Consider the following 18,966-nt stretch of genomic DNA (forward strand, 5'->3'; position numbering starts at 1 on the left):
ACCATTAAATCCATCATTTAAAGCAACAGTCATCATCAATTCATTCAACTTGCTTTATCCCATTATGCGTGCCTACGGCTATTCCCCTAGATGGCCACAGCCTATCATTCACTAGCCACAATAGACAAAATAAAAAAATAAAAAAATAAAAAAAAAATGTATGATCATGCATTATGTAGTTGCAAAATTTGACTTGGAGCCGATGAGTATGATCCACGCACACGATACCAAATTGGGGGTGGCATTCGGTCCGCACATTCTGCTTCGTATCTTTCCTAATCGACGTGCATCATCGCTCTCGAATTGAATTCCCCTTTCGGCCGTGATGACGAGTTGCTGAATAGGAATATGCCGGTGGCTTAAGCCGCTAAAATGCGACTTTCAAAAGTCAACCAAACATGGGTCCTATATATATTTTTTATTTTTTCATAAGTTTTATCAATATTTAAGATTTTTAATAAAAAAGTACACATCGTTGTTATTATTTTATATTTTTAAAAAATAAAAAATATATCCCATGACACGTAATAATTATTGAATTTGAGAATTCATCGTAATAAAATCATCTCCCACTTTGTATTATACCTCTACCTAACCTTATAAACATAATTTTTTATAATATAGTATATACCATTTATTTGATTTATTCATTAAATTTCATTTTTAAAAAATCAAATTTTGTTTTTTCTTTTGAAAGAATAGTATATTATCTACTTATATCATAAAGGTCTAATGATTTTATATCTATATCGATTTTATTTATTTATAAATTAATCTAATTTTTCGGTACTTTAATAACATCCATTTATATCACGATCCAGCATTCATTACTTTAGAATTTTCCCAATCTCAATATGAAAACCTAATTGTCGTCCATGTGTTATAGTGACGGATTGGTCCTAGTCCTAATTCCTATGCAGGGTGGTTGAACCACGAGGCATCCAAAAAACAAGGACGAGTTACCTGTAAGATGGTTCAATCGGGTGGGTATTCAGAAGCACTTTTCCCGTGCTATCCATTTGAAAAACTGTGGGCGTGAAAGTGAAGTGCACCCACCCTTCCCCTTTCCAATTACTAGAAAACCCTGGCTCCTCCACATTCGCGTTGTTGCTTTGCAAAAGTGACCCAGATTTGAGGGGATGAAAGGATCTGTAAATCCTAAATAAGAGGACAGAATTCACAATCGTAGGACCCAAGCTGTCCTGAAAATGAGTGTAAATTGAGGCGCATACACAGCATTCATTTATTCTATGATTCAATGGAGTGGACGGTGCCAACAAGACAAGCTGGTCAAAAACGATAAGCACTTCCCAATTAAGCCGTTGTCGCTGAATAAAACATTTTCTATGTAATTGGAAGTCTGAGGACATGTTGAAAGCAACTTGGGCTTAAAAAGCCCAAAAGAAAAAGTCAAAAAGGTTTTTTTTTTCTTCCTTGTCTGCTGCTTCTGACATGTGGAACAACTCCTTTGAATTTGTTCCCAAAAGGAGTGATGTCACAACGGATAGAGCGATGGAGGCTGTCTCCCTCCACCTTCAGAAATACTGAAAATTTGTTCCAACCATTGATGGGAAGTTGGGGGCTCAAATTATATTTATTTGTGTTTAAAACAAATATTCCACGTATATTTATTGCTAAAAATACCATTTATTTAAAATAGTTAATAATATTCTAACCTTTTAAGATTTTAAATTTATAAAAACAGTTCCAAAATATTTTAAGTCATTTCTTTTTCTTTTTAATTTTTTAAATTTAAGACAGCAAAAATCTTTTTAAGCTTGATAAACTATTTTCAAAAACAAATCTAAAAAGATTATTTTTAAAAATTATTCTTTGATTTTTGTACAAAAAAATTAACCTATTTTTAATATTTTAAATTATTATAATCATTTTTTAAAACAGTCTTCAAAACATAAATAAAAACAAACAAAAAATATTTCTTAAAAACAAAAAATAGAAAACAATTTTTACTTGTTAAATTTTATTATAAACAATTTTAAAAATTAATTCCCTAATAGAAAAATTATTACCATTTTATAATTTTAAAAACAAAAAAACAAACAAGACATGTAAAAAACTATATGAATTGACATGAACCTAATTATAACTATTGTGAACCCACTAAAATTCGAATCATATTTAAATAATATTGTGAGATCGTGTCAAAATGGTCCCCACTTATCTCCCACAACTCACGAGTGACAAAACTGATGCAAGCACATTTGGGTAGGCTCCACCATGGATTTCTTTTCATCTCAGAACAAAATATTCCACAAATCATTACATCTTCTCCGTAAGACCAAAGATTACTGTTACATTTAAATAATTAAATGTGATGTTCCAATATGAAAAATGAACGTTTTTATTTGCAGAGCTAAAACAGCACCAGAGTGGAGAAAGGACATTTGAAACACTACTGGGCATGGAATACAAGGCAATCAGTACAGCTCAAAAGAAAAAGGACTTATTAGGGACTCCTCCAGCTCTCGGAAGCCACGGTAGACGGCCTCGGTCTGGCTCTGTGGAAGGGCTAGCCTCCGCACCTCGGTCATATACCTGTTTTTCCAAATTCATCAAGAAGCAGAGTGAAAATTCAGAACAGAGACTATGAGTTTGCAGTACAAATTAGGAAGTTTAGTTCAAGAATGCACGGCTCTAATAAGTGAAACTACTTTGGAACAGATCACCAAAAAAACATGTATGTATTCAAATTCTCTGGTCAAAAAAACTATTTGCCGAAAGTAGAATGAGAATATATCAACAACTGGATTGAACCTCTAATTCTTTTGCATCAAAATTCCAGTATGTGAACTGTCACAGAAGAACCCGTGTCCTAAAAAGACAACTTGCTTTCTCGTATCTTATCCTCCCAGTCCTATATTTTACTTGCAGCACTATTGGTATAGAGGCATGCCATCCAATGCATAGGCTAGATAGAATGAAGACCAGTTATCTCTCCAAACACAATAGAGCAGCGCTAGTTGGAAGCAGTAAATCAGAATGCCGCATGAAGAAGATTACTAATTACTATTGTGGGTGAATGGTCCATTTCATTAGACGTGCAGAGAAATCCACATGATATTGTCACAAGATAAAACCAGGCTTCACTATTTTTTTCCCGCTCAGAAGCTCTACAGAATGTTTACCAGCCAAAAGAAGCCAAAGAAGAAGAGCCAAAAGATCAACCAAGGGGGCAGCAAAAAGAGAGACAGAAACCGTCATTTCATGGTGCCATGTCAAAACTTGCTACTTAAAGCATGCATACAATCTTATCATCATCCTCCATATTTCCAGATCTGCTCCATGTTCAGTACCACGCCAACTTGCCAGTCATCAGCATAAAACTCTCAATCAAAGGAACCACATGATTGGACCAAATTTTTTGGATCCTAACTGCAGATATCAACCTCCAGAATCACTAAGGGAAATAGTTAGCACCAATAGGTGAGAAACCTTCCATAATCCTACAGGTCTTACCCCATATGATAAGACAAAGACACTGTGTCCATCCACAGTACATACAAGGTTCTAATGTCAAAAGGCTGAAATGCAAAGTAACTGTCCAAACAAACACAGATTTGCATACAAGGTGTTTAACATAGACAAGAGAAAAGGGAAAACTAGGAGAGTGTCATTGCTATGAAATCTTGCTCTTATCCTAACAGACAGCAGCAGGTCAATCACCTAGACACCCAAATGGGGTTCCAAGAACTGCACAACCTTCATTTAATCACCAAATATTTCTATTTTAGTTTCTAAGTTTTGAAACCACAAGCAAACAGAAGATCCCCCAACTTCAAACACCAAATATTTGATTGATAAGTTTTGAGGAAATCTTCAAACAACTTTCACAGAAAACCATTTCGGCGATTTGATAAACATTGCTCATGTGGATAGAACTTAGTCCAGAAGTAGGAATCCAACAAATCCAATATAAGGGGAATGATTTTAATCCATTTCAATAAGACACCAGTGATATAATCAAGAAGCTTGAGCTCTGACCTCCAAACACTCTTGAGAGCTAAATAACTTCACTGAATTATTACCTCCACACTATCTCCAAATTTCAATTCCATTATACTTGATTTTCATAGTTCCAGAGGTGGTTCAGAAAGATTAAAACAGAATCTACATAATGTAACTTTAGTAAACCTGGGGCTAAAAAATAAGAGAATAGTAAAAATATTGATGTCATGAGACACTAAAAAAGGGCCATTTTTATTAGTTTTGGCCCCCTCCTAAAAATGGATAAAATCAATTTGCTCTTTGAGTAACTAGGCCAGCAGGGCATTGGAGGGATAAGGAGTATATTAGAAGTCATATGAAGCAGGAAGAAGATGACCTTCAAGATGAGGCTAAGATCCAGCCTTCATTGGAGGACCTGCAAGAAGCTAGAACTAGATGGTCAGGTTGTGGTGAAGAGAGATTCTAATGTGGTTATTTCTAGGGTGAAACAAGGGAAGGTGGGGCTCTGGTGCACTGTTTTGTGAGGAAGGTTATAGATAGATCAAGTGAGGATAGGTGGAAATAATTATATATATAAAAGATTTTACAATAAGGTCACAGACTTCACAGGTCAATTTTAAAGTGTGAAACAAGGTAAGGTGGCTATTTCAAGGTTGAAATGAGGTGAGGTGGATTCTGGTGCAATGTTTTGTGAGGAAGATCATAGATAGACCAAATGAGGATTACAAAGGTGGTAAATACTTGATAAATAGAAGATTATAACAAGGTCACATGCTTTACAGGTCAAATGTTCAGGGAATGACCTGCATTTGAAGGTCAAATTTTGCCTCAGTTTGGTGGAGACAGTCATCAGATGATGATATGGTCATGAAGTTTAGGTATGCCAAAAAAGAAACAGTTAGATCATTTGCACAACATTTGAAATATATGCAACAAGGACAAAAAAAACAAAAAGAAATTGACCTGTTTGCAGCACTTGTGATTTTATCTCGAACCCCTTGGTTAATGACAGTTGTTTGCTCCAAAGAAAATGCACCACCTAAAATTAGAGAAGCTCCAGTAGCACTTGTGCCCATTCTCTGTGCAAATACAGACATTGCCCATTCACGAAGAACCACAAGAACTGAACGGAGAAGGCGTAACCTCAGGTTTGGCGATGGCAAAATAGCTCCATTTGATAACAATTGTTCATAAGTGTTTAATACAGGTTCAGTTGCACCCTTGCAAGCAGCGAGAAGAGCTCTCACAACATCTTCATCTCCAACAGGTTCAACCCCAGAACCTAACCGCTCCTATAGAAACAAGAAAGCTTTGTTAAATAAAAGCAGCTAGCAGATGAAGGCAAAATTTCATTTAATCAAGGAAATTAGCTTTTCACGGAATACATTTCATCATAATCAGCAAGTTTGCAGTAAAATGATACAGGTAGGTGCACTGTAGAAATGGAATGATATTCTGTGCTCAGCTTGCTCTGTGGGGGCAAAGTGGTTCACTGTGGTTTCCCTAGAAGGTACATGGTGTCCTGGGGGTAGGACAATTTTTGCCAACAAGTTACAAAGCCTTGGGGTGGTTCCTTTTCTTTTAGGTTCTGAACTTTGCCCAAAGGGGGACTGTTGTAGAAGGTGGTGAGGTGGCCTTTTCAAATGGAAAATTTTGCAGACGTTGAGGAAGCCCCATTTTGATGTGGGTGATGCTACATTGTTCTAATGACATTCTATGCAAAATCGACATTAAGAAGGCTATGATAATGTAATTAGGATTTCTTGTATGAAGTTTTTGAGAATATGGGTTTGGCCAATGGTGGATTGGGTGAATTAAATGGTGTATCTCTACAACTAGGCACTCAATGCTTGTTAATGGTACTCTTTTTGGTTTCTTTCAAAGTTTTAGGGGTTTAAGACAAAAAAACCCTCTTTCTCCTTAATTAGTCATTTTGGCGATGGAGGCTCTTATTTGACTTCTAAAGAGAGCAAACGAGGGGGGTTTCATCTTGGGTTCTAAGGTGGAATTTAGAGGCAACGAGGGGATGGAAGTGTCTCATCTGTTATTTGGCTAAGACACCCTGATTTTTTATGAGGCATGCAAATATCCAATGAGGACGCTCCCATCCATGTATTTAGGTCTCTCTTTGGGGGTTGCCTAAATTGAGGGTGGTCTAGGACATGGTGGAACAAAGGGTTCAGAGAAGACTTAAAATGTGGAAGTGGCAATATCTATCAAAAGGGGAGCAATCAACTTTGATTAAAAGTACCTTGTCTAGTCTACCCATTTATTTCATATCCCTATATGTCATGTCAAGATCAATTATCTCTCCATTCAAGGCTCTCCTTGGCAAGTGGTATTGGAGACTTGTGTCAAAAAGGAAACCTTTTCAGAAATAGGTTATTATAGGGAAGTTTGGAGAAGAAGAAGGGGAATAGTGTTTTATAGAGGCAAGGGTGGGGTTTAGTATAGGGTTATGGAAAGCAATATGGAGTAAGGATAAAATTATTGATTTTCATAAAAATATTGATGGTTCAATTTTACGGAACTATTAACAAAAATTTAGACAAAAATATAGATAGAACAGAAATTGATTAAAACTCATAGAAATCTAGAAGAAAACTCCAAAAAAATGATGAAAGAAGTAATAATATACATTATAGTTGTTTTGTTGAAGAAATCAATCGATGTATGATATAATTTGTGACATTCAACAATAATTTGCAGAATTTCAAAACACATTTAATTCTTAATTTAGATGTATTTAAGAATATAAAGGGAACAATGATGTGTGTGTGAGCATATATTATAAAAGAGGGAGATTAGCATTTTGGAAGAGACAATATATATCCAAAGGAGGGAGATTCACTCTCATTTGAAGCACTTTGTCTAACATGCCTATTTACTATATATCAATTTTGTGCATGCCCAGATCGGTTAGATTGAGACTTGAGTAAATCCAAAGGGATTTCCTTTGGGGTGGTGGGAGCTTTGGAGAGGAAGATTCATCTTGTTAAAGGGCTGGTTATTTGCTTGAATAAAAGCAAAGGGGTAAAATGTCTCTCTACTCTTAATAGAGCTCTTTTGGGTAAATGGAGTTGGTGCTTTATGGTAGAAAATAAGACTCTTTTGTATCGAGTTATTAGTAAGAAGTATGGAGTGGAAGAAGGGGGGTGGTATACCCGGGAAGGTAGAGAGGGTATTGGTGTGGGGTTGTGGAAGAAGATTAGAAAGGAAGGTTATTGGTTGAGCAACTACATTGGGTTTTCCGTGGGTAATGGAAGAAGAACTAGATTTTGGTTGGATTCTTGGTGTGGTGGTGAGGCTTTGTGCAACTCTTTCCCCTCTTTGTTTGCTTTGGCGGTTTCTAAAGAGGAGTGGGTGGCGAAGGTGTGGGACTCTTCGGTTGATGGGGGGAGTTGGAGTCCTCGTTTTTTGAGGGCTTTCAATGATTGGGAGGTAGTCTTGGTGGAGCGGTTGCTCTTGACAATGCAAGGAATTAGAGTTAGTGCAGAAATGGAGGATAAGGTGATTTGGAAAAAGACAAAAAGTGAGTTTTTCACAGTTAAGTCTCTTTATAGTGCTGAGTAGCTGGGAAGTACAGTCCGGTTTCCAAGAAAATTAATTTGGAGCCCTTATGTTCCTCCAAGAGTTGGTTTTTTTGCTTGGGAAGCCTCATGAGGGAAAGTTTTAACTTTGGATCAACTCAAAAGAAGGGGTTGGTCCCTTGCCAATAGATGTTTCTTTTGTCTAACCGAAGAAGAGTCTACTAATCACATCATAATTCACTGCACGAAGACTAGAGTTTTGTAGGAGTTATTATTCGCTCTCTTTGGGGTGACTTAGGTTCTCCCTTGTTCGATAAGGGAGACTCTCCTTGGTTGGTTTGGGTCCTTTGTAGGCAAGAAGCGCAAAAAAACTTGCAAACCGACTCCTTTATGTCTTTTTTAGGCGGTGTGGAAAGAAAGAAATAGCATAGCATTTGACAATGAAGAGTTTTAAGTACATAGATTGAAGTATTCTTTTGTGTAGTTTATGGTCTTGGACAAAGTTGCATATAGATGTTTGCTCTTTATCTTTAATCGACTTTTTTGATTGGTTAGGCTTTAGGTGAGGGCGGGTGAGGTTTTTGTTTTCCTCCTGTTTTGCCTTTTTTGCCTTTTGGCACCTATTGTATACTTCTTATATGCCTTGGGTTGTCAGGCTTCCTTTTTCTAATTAATATACTCTCTACTGTGTTTATCCATCAAAAAAATAAAATAAAATTATTTTTTGTTTAAAAATATTTATTTTTCTTGTATTTATTTACTATATAAAAGATATAAAGAAAGATTTATTCAGATACAATGATTTTATGTTTTTAACGATAAGTTAAATTGAATTCAAAGATAGAATAAGTAAAATTAATATAAAGTTTTTATAAAGTATATAGAGAATATAATATAGGTATACATGTTTTAACATTAACAACAAACTTGCCCACCTAGAAATGTGTTGGAATACCAAGTTGGTGAACCTGATTCAAGTCTCACACACGCTGCTCCTTCAATTTTTTATTTCAAGTGTTGACCACAATGGAACCTTAGCGAAAAATCAAAGAAAACAGATAAAATTGGGAAATTTTGCTTCAAAGATTTTTCTCTCCATTAATTATATCAACCCTAGCTAATATTTGAAATTTCAGAAAATTTTAAACTTTGATAAGGTGAGGGTGAAGAGTTTCAAAAGTAAGATTTGTTTTATTGTGGGTAATGGAGTAAACTTTTGGAACGACACCTGGTATGGGGATTCTTCTTTGAGGGTTTTTTTCCTATTGTTGAATGCTATAACCACCTCAAAGGATGTTTGGGTAGCAGATGTATGGGAGCAATCTAACGAAAGGAAGGAGCATGAGGGGGAGTAGCATTAGTTCCATGTTTCTTAAGATAACTCCATGACTAGGATTTGGATGGTGTTGAAGCATTCTTTTTAAGATTGTAAGGAAAATCAATAAGGGATGTTGAAGATAGGTTAGCGTGCATGGCCTCAAATAGTAGCAACTTTTTAATTAAATCCTATTACTATTGGTTGGACCATGGGAATCAAAGTCCTTTCCAATGGATATTATTTGGAATCCATGGGTGGGTTCCAACAAAAGTGAGTTGTTTTGCATGAGATGCAGTTTGGAAATGAATATTAACTACAGATAAATTAAAGAGGAAAGGACTAACTTTGGTTAATACATGTTTTATGTGTAAAAGGTGACAAAAAATCTGTTGAACACCTCCTCCTTCATTGTTCCATGGCAAGAATGTTATGGCACCTAGTCTTCTCCTTGTATGGAATTGCTAAATTTATCAATTAAAACAACACTTCTAAGTTGGCATGGACTTTTCATCAAGAATAAGCGGAAGAAAGCATCAAAAGCTGCTCCTTGTATTTTGGTCCGTAACCTATTCTCTCCTAAGGAAATTATTACCTAATATGATAAATTGGTTCAACTAGAAAACCTAACCACTTGGAAAGACTTAGCACTCACAGAAATTGAAGAAAATATTCTTTTTTTTTTTTTTGTGTCAAAACTGAATACAAAGTGACCTATATATATACAAGTGGGATTCCTAATCTAAGCCATATAATATGCACAATCACTATCTCTAAGGAAACAATAACTAATTAGGAGAGATTCTCTCATCCATAAAAATAGAAAATATCCTAACACAATCCCTCTAATCTTGGCACTTAATTACAAATCATAATCCCATATTTCCACACTCCCCCTCAAGTTAGGTAGTAGATGTCTAGCATTCCCAACTTGCTTTTCATGTTTTCGTAGGTGGCCTTTGGAAGTGCCTTTGTCAGAATGTCTGTTGTTTGACGACTTGAAGGAATATACATAAGTCTGATTGTTCCCCCTTCAAGTTTCTCCTTGATGAAGTGACGGTCCATCTCCACGTGCTTGGTTCTGTCGTGTTGAACTAGATTCTTTGCAATACTTATGGTAGCCTTGTTATCACATAAAACTGTCATAGTGGAGTTTGATATAATTCCAAGTTCCTTGAGTATTCTTTGGAGCCACATTCCTTCACATATCCCATGAGCCATTGCCCTGAATTCTGCCTCTGCACTGCTTCTCGCCACTACGGACTGCTTCTTGCTTCTCAAAGTCACCAAGTTTCCCCACACATAGGAACAATACCCAGTAGTCGACCTCCGATCTGTCAAGAATCCTGCCCAATCAGCATCTGTGAATACCTCAACTTCCCTACTTGAGGTTTTCTTGAAGTAGAGTCCTCTCTTTTTAAGGTAATGTAAAATTCTGTATACGACTTTCATGTGTCTTTCAGTGGGATTGTTCATGTAGCGGCTTACCATGCTCACAACGAAACCAATATCGGGCCTTGTGTGAGTTAAGTAGATCAACTTTCCTACTAACCTCTGGTACCTGTCTCTGTCAGTTGGATGACTGTCATTATCTTTATCAATCTTACCAATAGGATCCATAGGCGTGTCCATTGGCTTACAACCTAGCATCCCAGTCTCCTGAAGTAGATCAAGGACATACTTCCTTTGCGTGACCACAATTCCCTTCTTAGTTCTGCCAACTTCCATGCCAAGAAAGTATCTGAGTTGTCCAAGATCTTTGATTTCAAATTCTCTTGCTAGCAACTTCTTGAGATTCCCTATCCCTTCTTCATCATCTCCGGTAATTATAATATTATCAACATAGACAATGAACAGAGTCATTTCACCTTCCTTAGAGTGCTTCATAAACAGTGTGTAATCTGCTTGACATTGGATGAACCCATGTTTTTTCACAACTCTAGTCAGTCAATCAAACCAGGCCCTAGGTGATTGTTTTAGACCGTATAGGGACTTTATCAGTTTACACACTTTTCCTAAATTTTCTGAAGTTTCCATACTAGGTAGAATCTTCATGTAGACTTCCTCTTCTAGTTCTCCGTTGAGAAATGCATTTTTGACATCAAGTTGGTGCAGATTCCAGTTCAAATTTACTGCAACTGACAATAACACTCTGATGGAGTTGAGCTTTGCTACTGGTGCAAATGTTTCTTCATAATCAATGCCATAGGATTGAGTAAATCCTTTAGCTACTAGTCGAGCCTTGAACCTGTTTATACTTCCATCCGGATTGTGCTTCACGGTAAATATCCACTTGCATCCAATAGGCCTCTTATCCTCTGGTAATTCTGAGATTTCCCATGTCCCATTTTTCTCCAAGGCTTGTATTTCTTCCTGAACAGCAGTCTTCCATTTAGGTTGTTAAAGTGCTTCTTGGATGTTGGATGGGATACGATCATCTTCAAGAGAAGTGATGAACGCTTGGAAATTCTGTGAAAGCTTTCCATAGGACACATGATTACTAATTGGATGCTGAGTGCAGGATCTTACACCTTTCCTTAAAGCAATGGGTTGATCAAGATCATCAAGGTCATTACTGGAATCTAGATCATAAATTGTGTTACCTGGTTGTGAGTTTGGGTTGCTTGGATCCTGGTCCAATTCTTGGTTCTGCTCAGGTGGAGTGCTGTCCTCGGGCTCCTTTTGAGGAGGTTTCTCGGGCTTTTCCTTTAAATTTTTTCTAGAATAAACTATTACCTCTTTACTGCCTTGTGTAGTTGACTCAGGTGTAACAAAAGGGACATCCAAGGAATTGTTTTCGGGGACAGAAAGAGTACTATCTGTTTGAGGAGGCAGTGATGAACTCAAAGGAGAAGTGGTGCTGATTTCAGTTTCCCAAAATTGGAATTCATCTGTGGACCAGTTCTCCCCCTGAATTGCAGTTTTGGGGTAGAAGGGTTGATTTTCGAAGAAAGTGACATCCATGGAAGTGTAGAATTTCTTGGTTGTTGGAGAGTAGCACTTGTATCCTTTTTGGTTTGGTGAGTACCCGAGAAAGATGCATTTAGTGGCTGTCGGATCAAGTTTACTACGTTGGGACTTATGGATGTGAACAAAAGTAGTACAACCAAAGACTTTGATTGGGATAGACGAGATTATTCGAGCGGATAGATATGCAGCGAGGAGGATTTGACACAGGGTTTTAAATTGAAGAATCCTAGAAGGCATTCGGTTGATCAAGTAGGTTGCTGTGAGTATAGCTTCACCCCATAATTGTTTAGGCACCTTTGAAGCTATCATGAGGGATCGTGCAGCCTCCATCAAATGTCTATTTTTCCTTTCTGCAACTCCATTTTGCTGTGGAGTATCAATGCACGAGCTTTGATGTATGATGCCATTCTCCAGAAGATGACCCAAGAATGTTGTGATAGTATTCTCGAGCATTATCTGTCCGAAGGACATGAATTTTTGCCTGAAATTGCGTCTGAACCATGTTGTTGAAGTTTTCAAATATTTCCCTCACTTCTGATTTCTTCTTCATAAGGAATACCCAAGTCACTCGAGTGTGGTCATCAACAAAGGTGACAAACCATCTAGAATCTGTAATGTTGTTGATTCTAGAGGCCCCCCAAACATCACTGTGAATCAAGGAAAAATGATGAGATGGTTTGTATGGTTGAATGGAATTGGAGTTGCAAGTATGTTTGGATAATTGACATATTTCGCATTGAAAATTTTTGGAATTTTTATTGAATAATGATGGATATAGTTTTTGAAGATAGGAAAATTTTGGGTGACCTAATCGGTAGTGCCATAACATAACAACACTATCCGTCTTGGTACTAGGGTTGGAAACTACACAAGCAGTCTTCATTGGTAGCCTTCGAATTTCCTCAGCTCTCAGAAGGTAAAGTCCAACATGCACCTCAGCATTGCCAATCCTCTTCCCAGAGTTCAAGGCCTGAAATTCACACATGTGAGGAAGAAATTTAGTAACACAATTAAGATCCTATGTTAGTCTACTTATAGACAATAGGTTGCAATCCAATTTCGGAACATAAAGCACGAAGTGAAGAGTAATATCTTTGGAAATAATAACTGAACCTGTGCCGAATACCCTAGAAAGGGTTCCATCGGCAATTCGAACAGAGGAATTGTTATGGCAAGGAGTATATTCATGAAAAACCATGAGATTCCCAGTCATATGATCTGAAGCTCCTAAGTCCACTATCCATGTAGTGTGATTTTCCTATCTAACATTTAGGGCATGGGAAAAAATACCTTTCTGGGCTACAAATGCGGTACCAATAGTTGTTCCGGTTGATTGAAGAGTCTGTTGGAACATTTTTTATAGTGCCTCCAATTGCTCTTTGCTAAACGGACCAGGATTTGAGATAGTGCCAGATGTGTCTTCTTCGGCTACAACGGTGTAACCCCGGCCTTCTCTGTTTTGCTATGGCCGAGAAGGTTTCCAATCAGCAGGTTTACCATGTAGATGCCAGCAAGTCTCTTTCGTGTGTCCAAGTTTTCTACAATGGTCGCACCATGGACGATTCTTCTTCGTTTGGTGGTTGTTGTTGCTGGATTGGGTTCCTCGTGCAACTAGGGTTGAGTTCTCAAGATTTTCGGAGGAATTTTGGGTTCCCAACATCACTTTTTGTCTGCTTTCCTCTCTGCGAATTTCAGAAAAAACTTCCTTAACACTAGGTAATGGCTTAATACTTAGAACTCTTCCATGTACCTCATCTAAATTCTTATTAAGGCCAAGTAAAAATTTGTAGATGCGTTCCTTTTCAATGACCTTCTTGTATAGGAGTCCATCTTCGGGACACTTCCAAACCAATTCTTCATAAATATCAAGTTGTTGCCAATACCGTGTAAGGATATTAAAATATTCGATAACAGTTGAATCTCCTTGTCGAAGATCTTGGAGAATACTCTTGATTTCGAAAATCACCAAGGTATTATCGATGTTGGAGTAGGTCTCTCTAGCTGCATCCCATATCTCCTTTGTTGTGCCATAATACATGAAGTTTTCTTCTATGTCATTGGTCATAGAGTTAATTAACCAAGACATCACCATACTATTTTCCAACTTCCAGGTTCGGTATGCTGGATCATCTTCCTTCGGCTGAACAATGGCTCCCGTAAGGTATTCTTCCTTACCTTTCCCGTAGATGAAGATCCGAACAGACTGAGCCCACTGAATAAAATTCTGCCCATTGAGTTTATGACCTGTTATGGGAAGAATGATGTCGTCTGTGGTGCTGGCACTACCGAAGTGAACTGCTTCAGGTCTGGACGTCACCTCCGAGTTTGATCCTTCTGTTCTGCTCTCCATGGAAAAAGATGATATTTTTTTTTATACGTGGTTAAGATCTGAATGCTTTGGTACCATGAAGAAAATATTCTTCTTTTTTCCGTGTCAAAACTGAATACAAAGTGACCTATATATATACAAGTGGGATTCCTAATCTAAGCCATATAATATGTACAATCACTATCTCTAAGGAAACAATAACTAATTAGGAGAGATTCTCTCATCCATAAAAATAGAAAATATCCTAACACAATCCCTCTAATCTTGGCACTTAATTACAAATCATAATCCCATATTTCCACAGAAATGATTGAAATGTTTTGGACTATTAGGAAAGAGAAATAGATAGGCCTTTGATAATGTAGAGTTATTAGATAAAGAGCTTAAATCCTTTTTTATGAGTAATTTTTGGAGTTGGTCAAAGGGGGTTTAGAGGATGTGTCCATATCTATGGCAGACTTTGTCAATTATTGGTTAGGCTGTAAGTAAGGGAAGGGAGTGTTTTTTGTTTTCTCTTCTTGTTCCTTGCCTTGTGGTGCCCTTGTATACGTCACGTGTACTTTGTGCACCGTTTTTTTGATAGTTAATAATATATTGATTTCCTTGCCTATCAAATAATAATAATAATAACTAGACAAAGATGCTTAAAGATATGTGAAAAATGTACCAATGCAGCCTTCTCAAGGTGGAGACATAATGTGTCCAAAGGTAAAACAGCTCCATCTCCAGGATAAATGTGAGAACCAACCCTCTTCAGGACTGAACAAGCTTCAGCAATGCCGCCTTTTGAAAGAGCTTGATCAATAAGTCTAGCCCAGGTTTCTCTTACAATGCTACTATCAGCATCACCAGAATAGTTAGCAAAATACAGCATTTCCAGGCATATCTGAATGAGGAAAAGGAAAAGAAATTCCATTATGATCTGGAAAATAAAAAATGCATTAACAATCTGAATTTTATTCAATAAAAAGATACTGTTTCAATATGATAGCATGCCCAGGGTTCGTATCCTGTATAACTATAATGAATTTATGCAAAATTTTATAAATGTAAATTAAGAAGCACAGGGAAACAAGAAAAAGGAGAAAAAGAATAATAATTCAAGCCTTGGAAACATTCACTAATATTAGAAACTGAGTAAGCTAGGAGAATGGAAGAAAGGAGAGAAACCAAATACAAATAATCCCCATTACCACCTCCTAAATATTACATAAAAAATGTAAAGAGATATAAAATTATGTGAGATTGTACTAATGGGGCAATAGGTTTTTAGTCTAACATGACGCAGAACTTACCTTCTTACAAATGGGATATATAGTGATAACTAAACATAAATAATCCACATATTTCACTTCAATAATGTGAATAATAAAGAAATGATTATGTAGAGAAAGTGAGGGTAGGAAAGTACCTCCCAAAGCTCAAATGGAACAGCATATTCATTATATAGTTGAGTAATACTCTTCAAATCCAGTGATATCTCTCTGGCCTTTTCTTGTACAGTGTTTGCAAAATTGGTATCAGCATTCAGGTTGCTCTCAGAGCATGATTCATTCAGGACAGATTCAGATGTAACATTGGAAGATTCTAATCTGGAAGCTATAGCCTCCAGTTCCCCTTTGATCTTTATTTGAAACCGGAGAACAGCAAGCTTCCCTTCAAGCAAATCCAGCAGTCCATTGTCAGAGGCACCCCGGACAGAACCTACTAGACCGTCACTATTGCTTGCATTCTTTGCCTGCAGAACTGCATTACTCAGGTACTGGCGCCTGATACCATTGACAAGATGAAGGTAATTATTAGGCAATATCCAATCTTTGGAAAGATGGGATGAACTTCGGTCTTTGGTAAACAATTACAGACCCCACATGACCTAGGGTCAATTTGGTTCTTCTCCATAAACAACCTAGTTCTATTCGGCTCTAGCTTGATACAATAGCTCAACTTCCCCAACCAGAGAATTAGCCCTATCGTATGTGTATATTTAAGTATATGTTCATAAATTAAAGAAATCCCATACATAGATTAAGTGGCACTACACCAGAGTACTCATTGAATCGATCATAGCTGTTAACTAGTTAAAATATATCACATATTGTTTCTTTTATTTTTCTATATTGTGTATCATATCATAGCTTGTATCTCAATCATATATTGGAAGAATGAAGTATAGAACAATATATAACCAATTTTAGAAAAAAAAAATAGCAAGATTAAAAGAGTTATAAACATTCATCAATATCATGGACATGAAGACATTCAACACTAGATTTTGACAACTCAATGTATAGATCCTTATCAAATCTTTTCCAAATCTTGTATCCTAAGCGATAGACCAAATCTTTTCACAGAAACAAAATTTTTGTATCATTACCAATTGAAAAATGAGTAAAACTGTAAAAAATCCAAAGAAGATATAAGCAATAGCCTTTCTAAGTCAACGGTGCAACCATGTAGGCTTCCCAAACATTAGAGTGCAATCATAGACACTCAAGAAGAACCTGTGCCATAAAGTGTCATATTCCCTAAGGAACCTCTAGAGCCATTTACCTAAGAGAACTCTAATAAAAAAAAATCCTCCCTAGATCCAAACCCCCTCCTTTAGTGTGAACAATTGTACATTAAACAAAAGCAAGGAGAGAAACTATGAATGGACACTTAAAACTACCAAACTAAAACCTAGGCTTAGGTTGTCTTGGTACAGCATTAAAACCTGACTTAATGGGTAATAAATAGCAACCCTAAATCCAAGCATAATCCATCTGAAAAGGCACTGGGTTCACAGAAGACTTCATAAGGAAAGGAGAAGAGATTTCAACAATTTAGAAGGGGTGTTGCCGACCTCTGCTCTAAAGTAGGGACATCTCCTGCATCCGTTGAGCGCCTCTCTGCCAGTCTTAGTAATACATGAGCTGCAAGTACATGTTGCCTCTTCAAGACATAATACCGTGCCAAAAGATCAAAATACTTGGTTTGATTGGATGGAACAGGTGCTCCAAATAGACCCACTGGAGACCTTGTTGATGTTATTGAAGAAACAGCCCGAACCTATGAGACAGATAGCAGACAAGTCAGGAAGATACAAAATAGTACAAACTTCTGCCAGAACTAATTCTGTAAGTATCAAAGGAGAAGAACTAAAGGTTCGCAAACCCAAGGTGTAAAAATAAATACAACCAAAATTTAAAATAAATGAAAACCTCTTGAAAAAAAATGTATATCAATGCTTTAAATGAGATCCAAAAAGGAGAACAAAATAAAGGGAACAAATAAACAAAACAAAAACCTCTTGCAAAGATTCACGACCAGCATTCTGCAGAAAAGGCACCAGATCAGGACCTCCATATTCTAAAAGCTCATTTTCAAGGCCCAAATCGATCATAGTGCGGTACAAGTACTCATGAAAGACTCTGTCAGATGATTGAACACCAAGCTGAACAATTTGGCGTATGTATTTGTCTCGAGAAGCCTGATCAAGGGTGGATCGAGCAGCAGGCCTCACAGGAGATCCAAATTCCTTCTGGGAAGCCTCACCCTTTAGAGAACGCAAAGCACTGGTGATAATCTCATAGCACTGTTCAAGCTGAGCAAGTGCATGTTCCCGAGTTCCTGCATCAAGTTGCTCATTGAAAGCATCACCTGCAGGGTCAAGAGCTTGTGCCTTTTGCAGTGGTAAGCGAACCACAGCTTCATAAAATCTGCAAAACCATTGCATTTCAGGTTCATATAAAATAATTAAATTAAGCATTGAGTATATATAAAGAAATAGCACTCGATTAAGTCTTTGGCTGGAAAAATAATCTGACCTCAAGTCCTCAAATCTTTTGCAAACAGTTCGCAGATCTGCAGACTCTGGAACTTTACTCAAGAAATTGAAGGCCTCTCTAGCAAGATTTTCCTTCTCTTCAGTGTCAGAAGTCACAGCAGCTCTCTCAAGAAACTCCACAGCTAAGTAAAATTTGTAATCAGACTCCTTGTAATAGCTTGGACAACCCTCTCGCAATCTTGCACTAATATCGTCAACTGTTCCCCTGCCATCAGGACCAGTGTAATACTGGAGCAATGAATGATATTAATTGTGGGGAATATGATCCAGAATCAGGAAGAACAGTGTCAGACAAACTAAAATAAGGTAATAAAACTTAGTAAAAATGGAAAAAAAATTCTGTTAAAATAAGAGATTGTTTTTAGGGAAGAAAGGAATATATTAAAATGTGCCTAGTAAAAAAGGAGGTGCAACCATGTACACAAAATGTATACTCAGAGCACCAAGTGAAAACAGGAAATGAAAAATACAAGGATCACAGACCCCCCATCCTAAGCCATCAAAAATAATCCAGAAGAGAGGTTCCAATCTCAGAGGGGCTCCAGCCTATCCCATAAGAGAATTAAGAAAAGTCTCTCTCAATCTGATGAGTAAATTCCATTCAGTAAAAAATTTGTTAACCCACTCTTTCCACAAGCACCAAACAAGCAAATAGCCGCCAGCCTCCACACCCTCCTCCGCCACTTGTTGACACCTCTCACATCCCAACTTAACAGAATGAAAATAAGAGATTATTTAGTGCATAAGGTTGTTTCTGAACTTGCATTACCTCCATCAGAGAAGATATAAGCCTTGTAGCTAGCCGATCACCCTCCTCAGAACAAACAAGTTGGTGAAATGTTAATTGAACTAATTCTTGTCGTAGATTAACATCAAAACCCTGAACCAAGCGTGTTACATGATGCTGACAAAGTTGTTGGAGCAAAAACAGAGCTTCAGCAGATCTAAGAAGCAACTGCCTGATACATTCCATGGCTCTCACCTGCAAAAGGCCACCCCATAAAAATGTAAAAAATGAAAAGATTATTCA

The 18,966-nt window shown here is 37.2% G+C and overlaps 1 protein-coding gene across 1 annotated transcript in view; it reads right to left on the bottom strand.

Moving 5' to 3' along the window:
- Nucleotides 1-2,199: 2,199 nt before the first annotated feature.
- LOC117911432 (nuclear pore complex protein NUP155) overlaps nucleotides 2,200-18,966 on the bottom strand; it is a 28,918-nt gene continuing 12,151 nt past the window's right edge. The window contains exons 6-13 of the mRNA XM_034825807.1: nucleotides 18,706-18,918; nucleotides 17,917-18,164; nucleotides 17,397-17,808; nucleotides 16,953-17,158; nucleotides 15,522-15,879; nucleotides 14,778-14,996; nucleotides 4,930-5,258; nucleotides 2,200-2,556 (exon numbers count right to left, since the gene is read on the bottom strand). Of these exons, the coding sequence (XP_034681698.1) occupies nucleotides 2,439-2,556; nucleotides 4,930-5,258; nucleotides 14,778-14,996; nucleotides 15,522-15,879; nucleotides 16,953-17,158; nucleotides 17,397-17,808; nucleotides 17,917-18,164; nucleotides 18,706-18,918 (2,103 nt within the window). The 3' untranslated portion in view covers nucleotides 2,200-2,438. The remainder of the gene's footprint in view (nucleotides 2,557-4,929; nucleotides 5,259-14,777; nucleotides 14,997-15,521; nucleotides 15,880-16,952; nucleotides 17,159-17,396; nucleotides 17,809-17,916; nucleotides 18,165-18,705; nucleotides 18,919-18,966) is intronic.

The sequence above is a fragment of the Vitis riparia genome, chromosome 1 (assembly GCF_004353265.1).
Source record: "Vitis riparia cultivar Riparia Gloire de Montpellier isolate 1030 chromosome 1, EGFV_Vit.rip_1.0, whole genome shotgun sequence".
In the NCBI taxonomy this organism is placed as follows: Eukaryota; Viridiplantae; Streptophyta; class Magnoliopsida; order Vitales; family Vitaceae; genus Vitis; species Vitis riparia.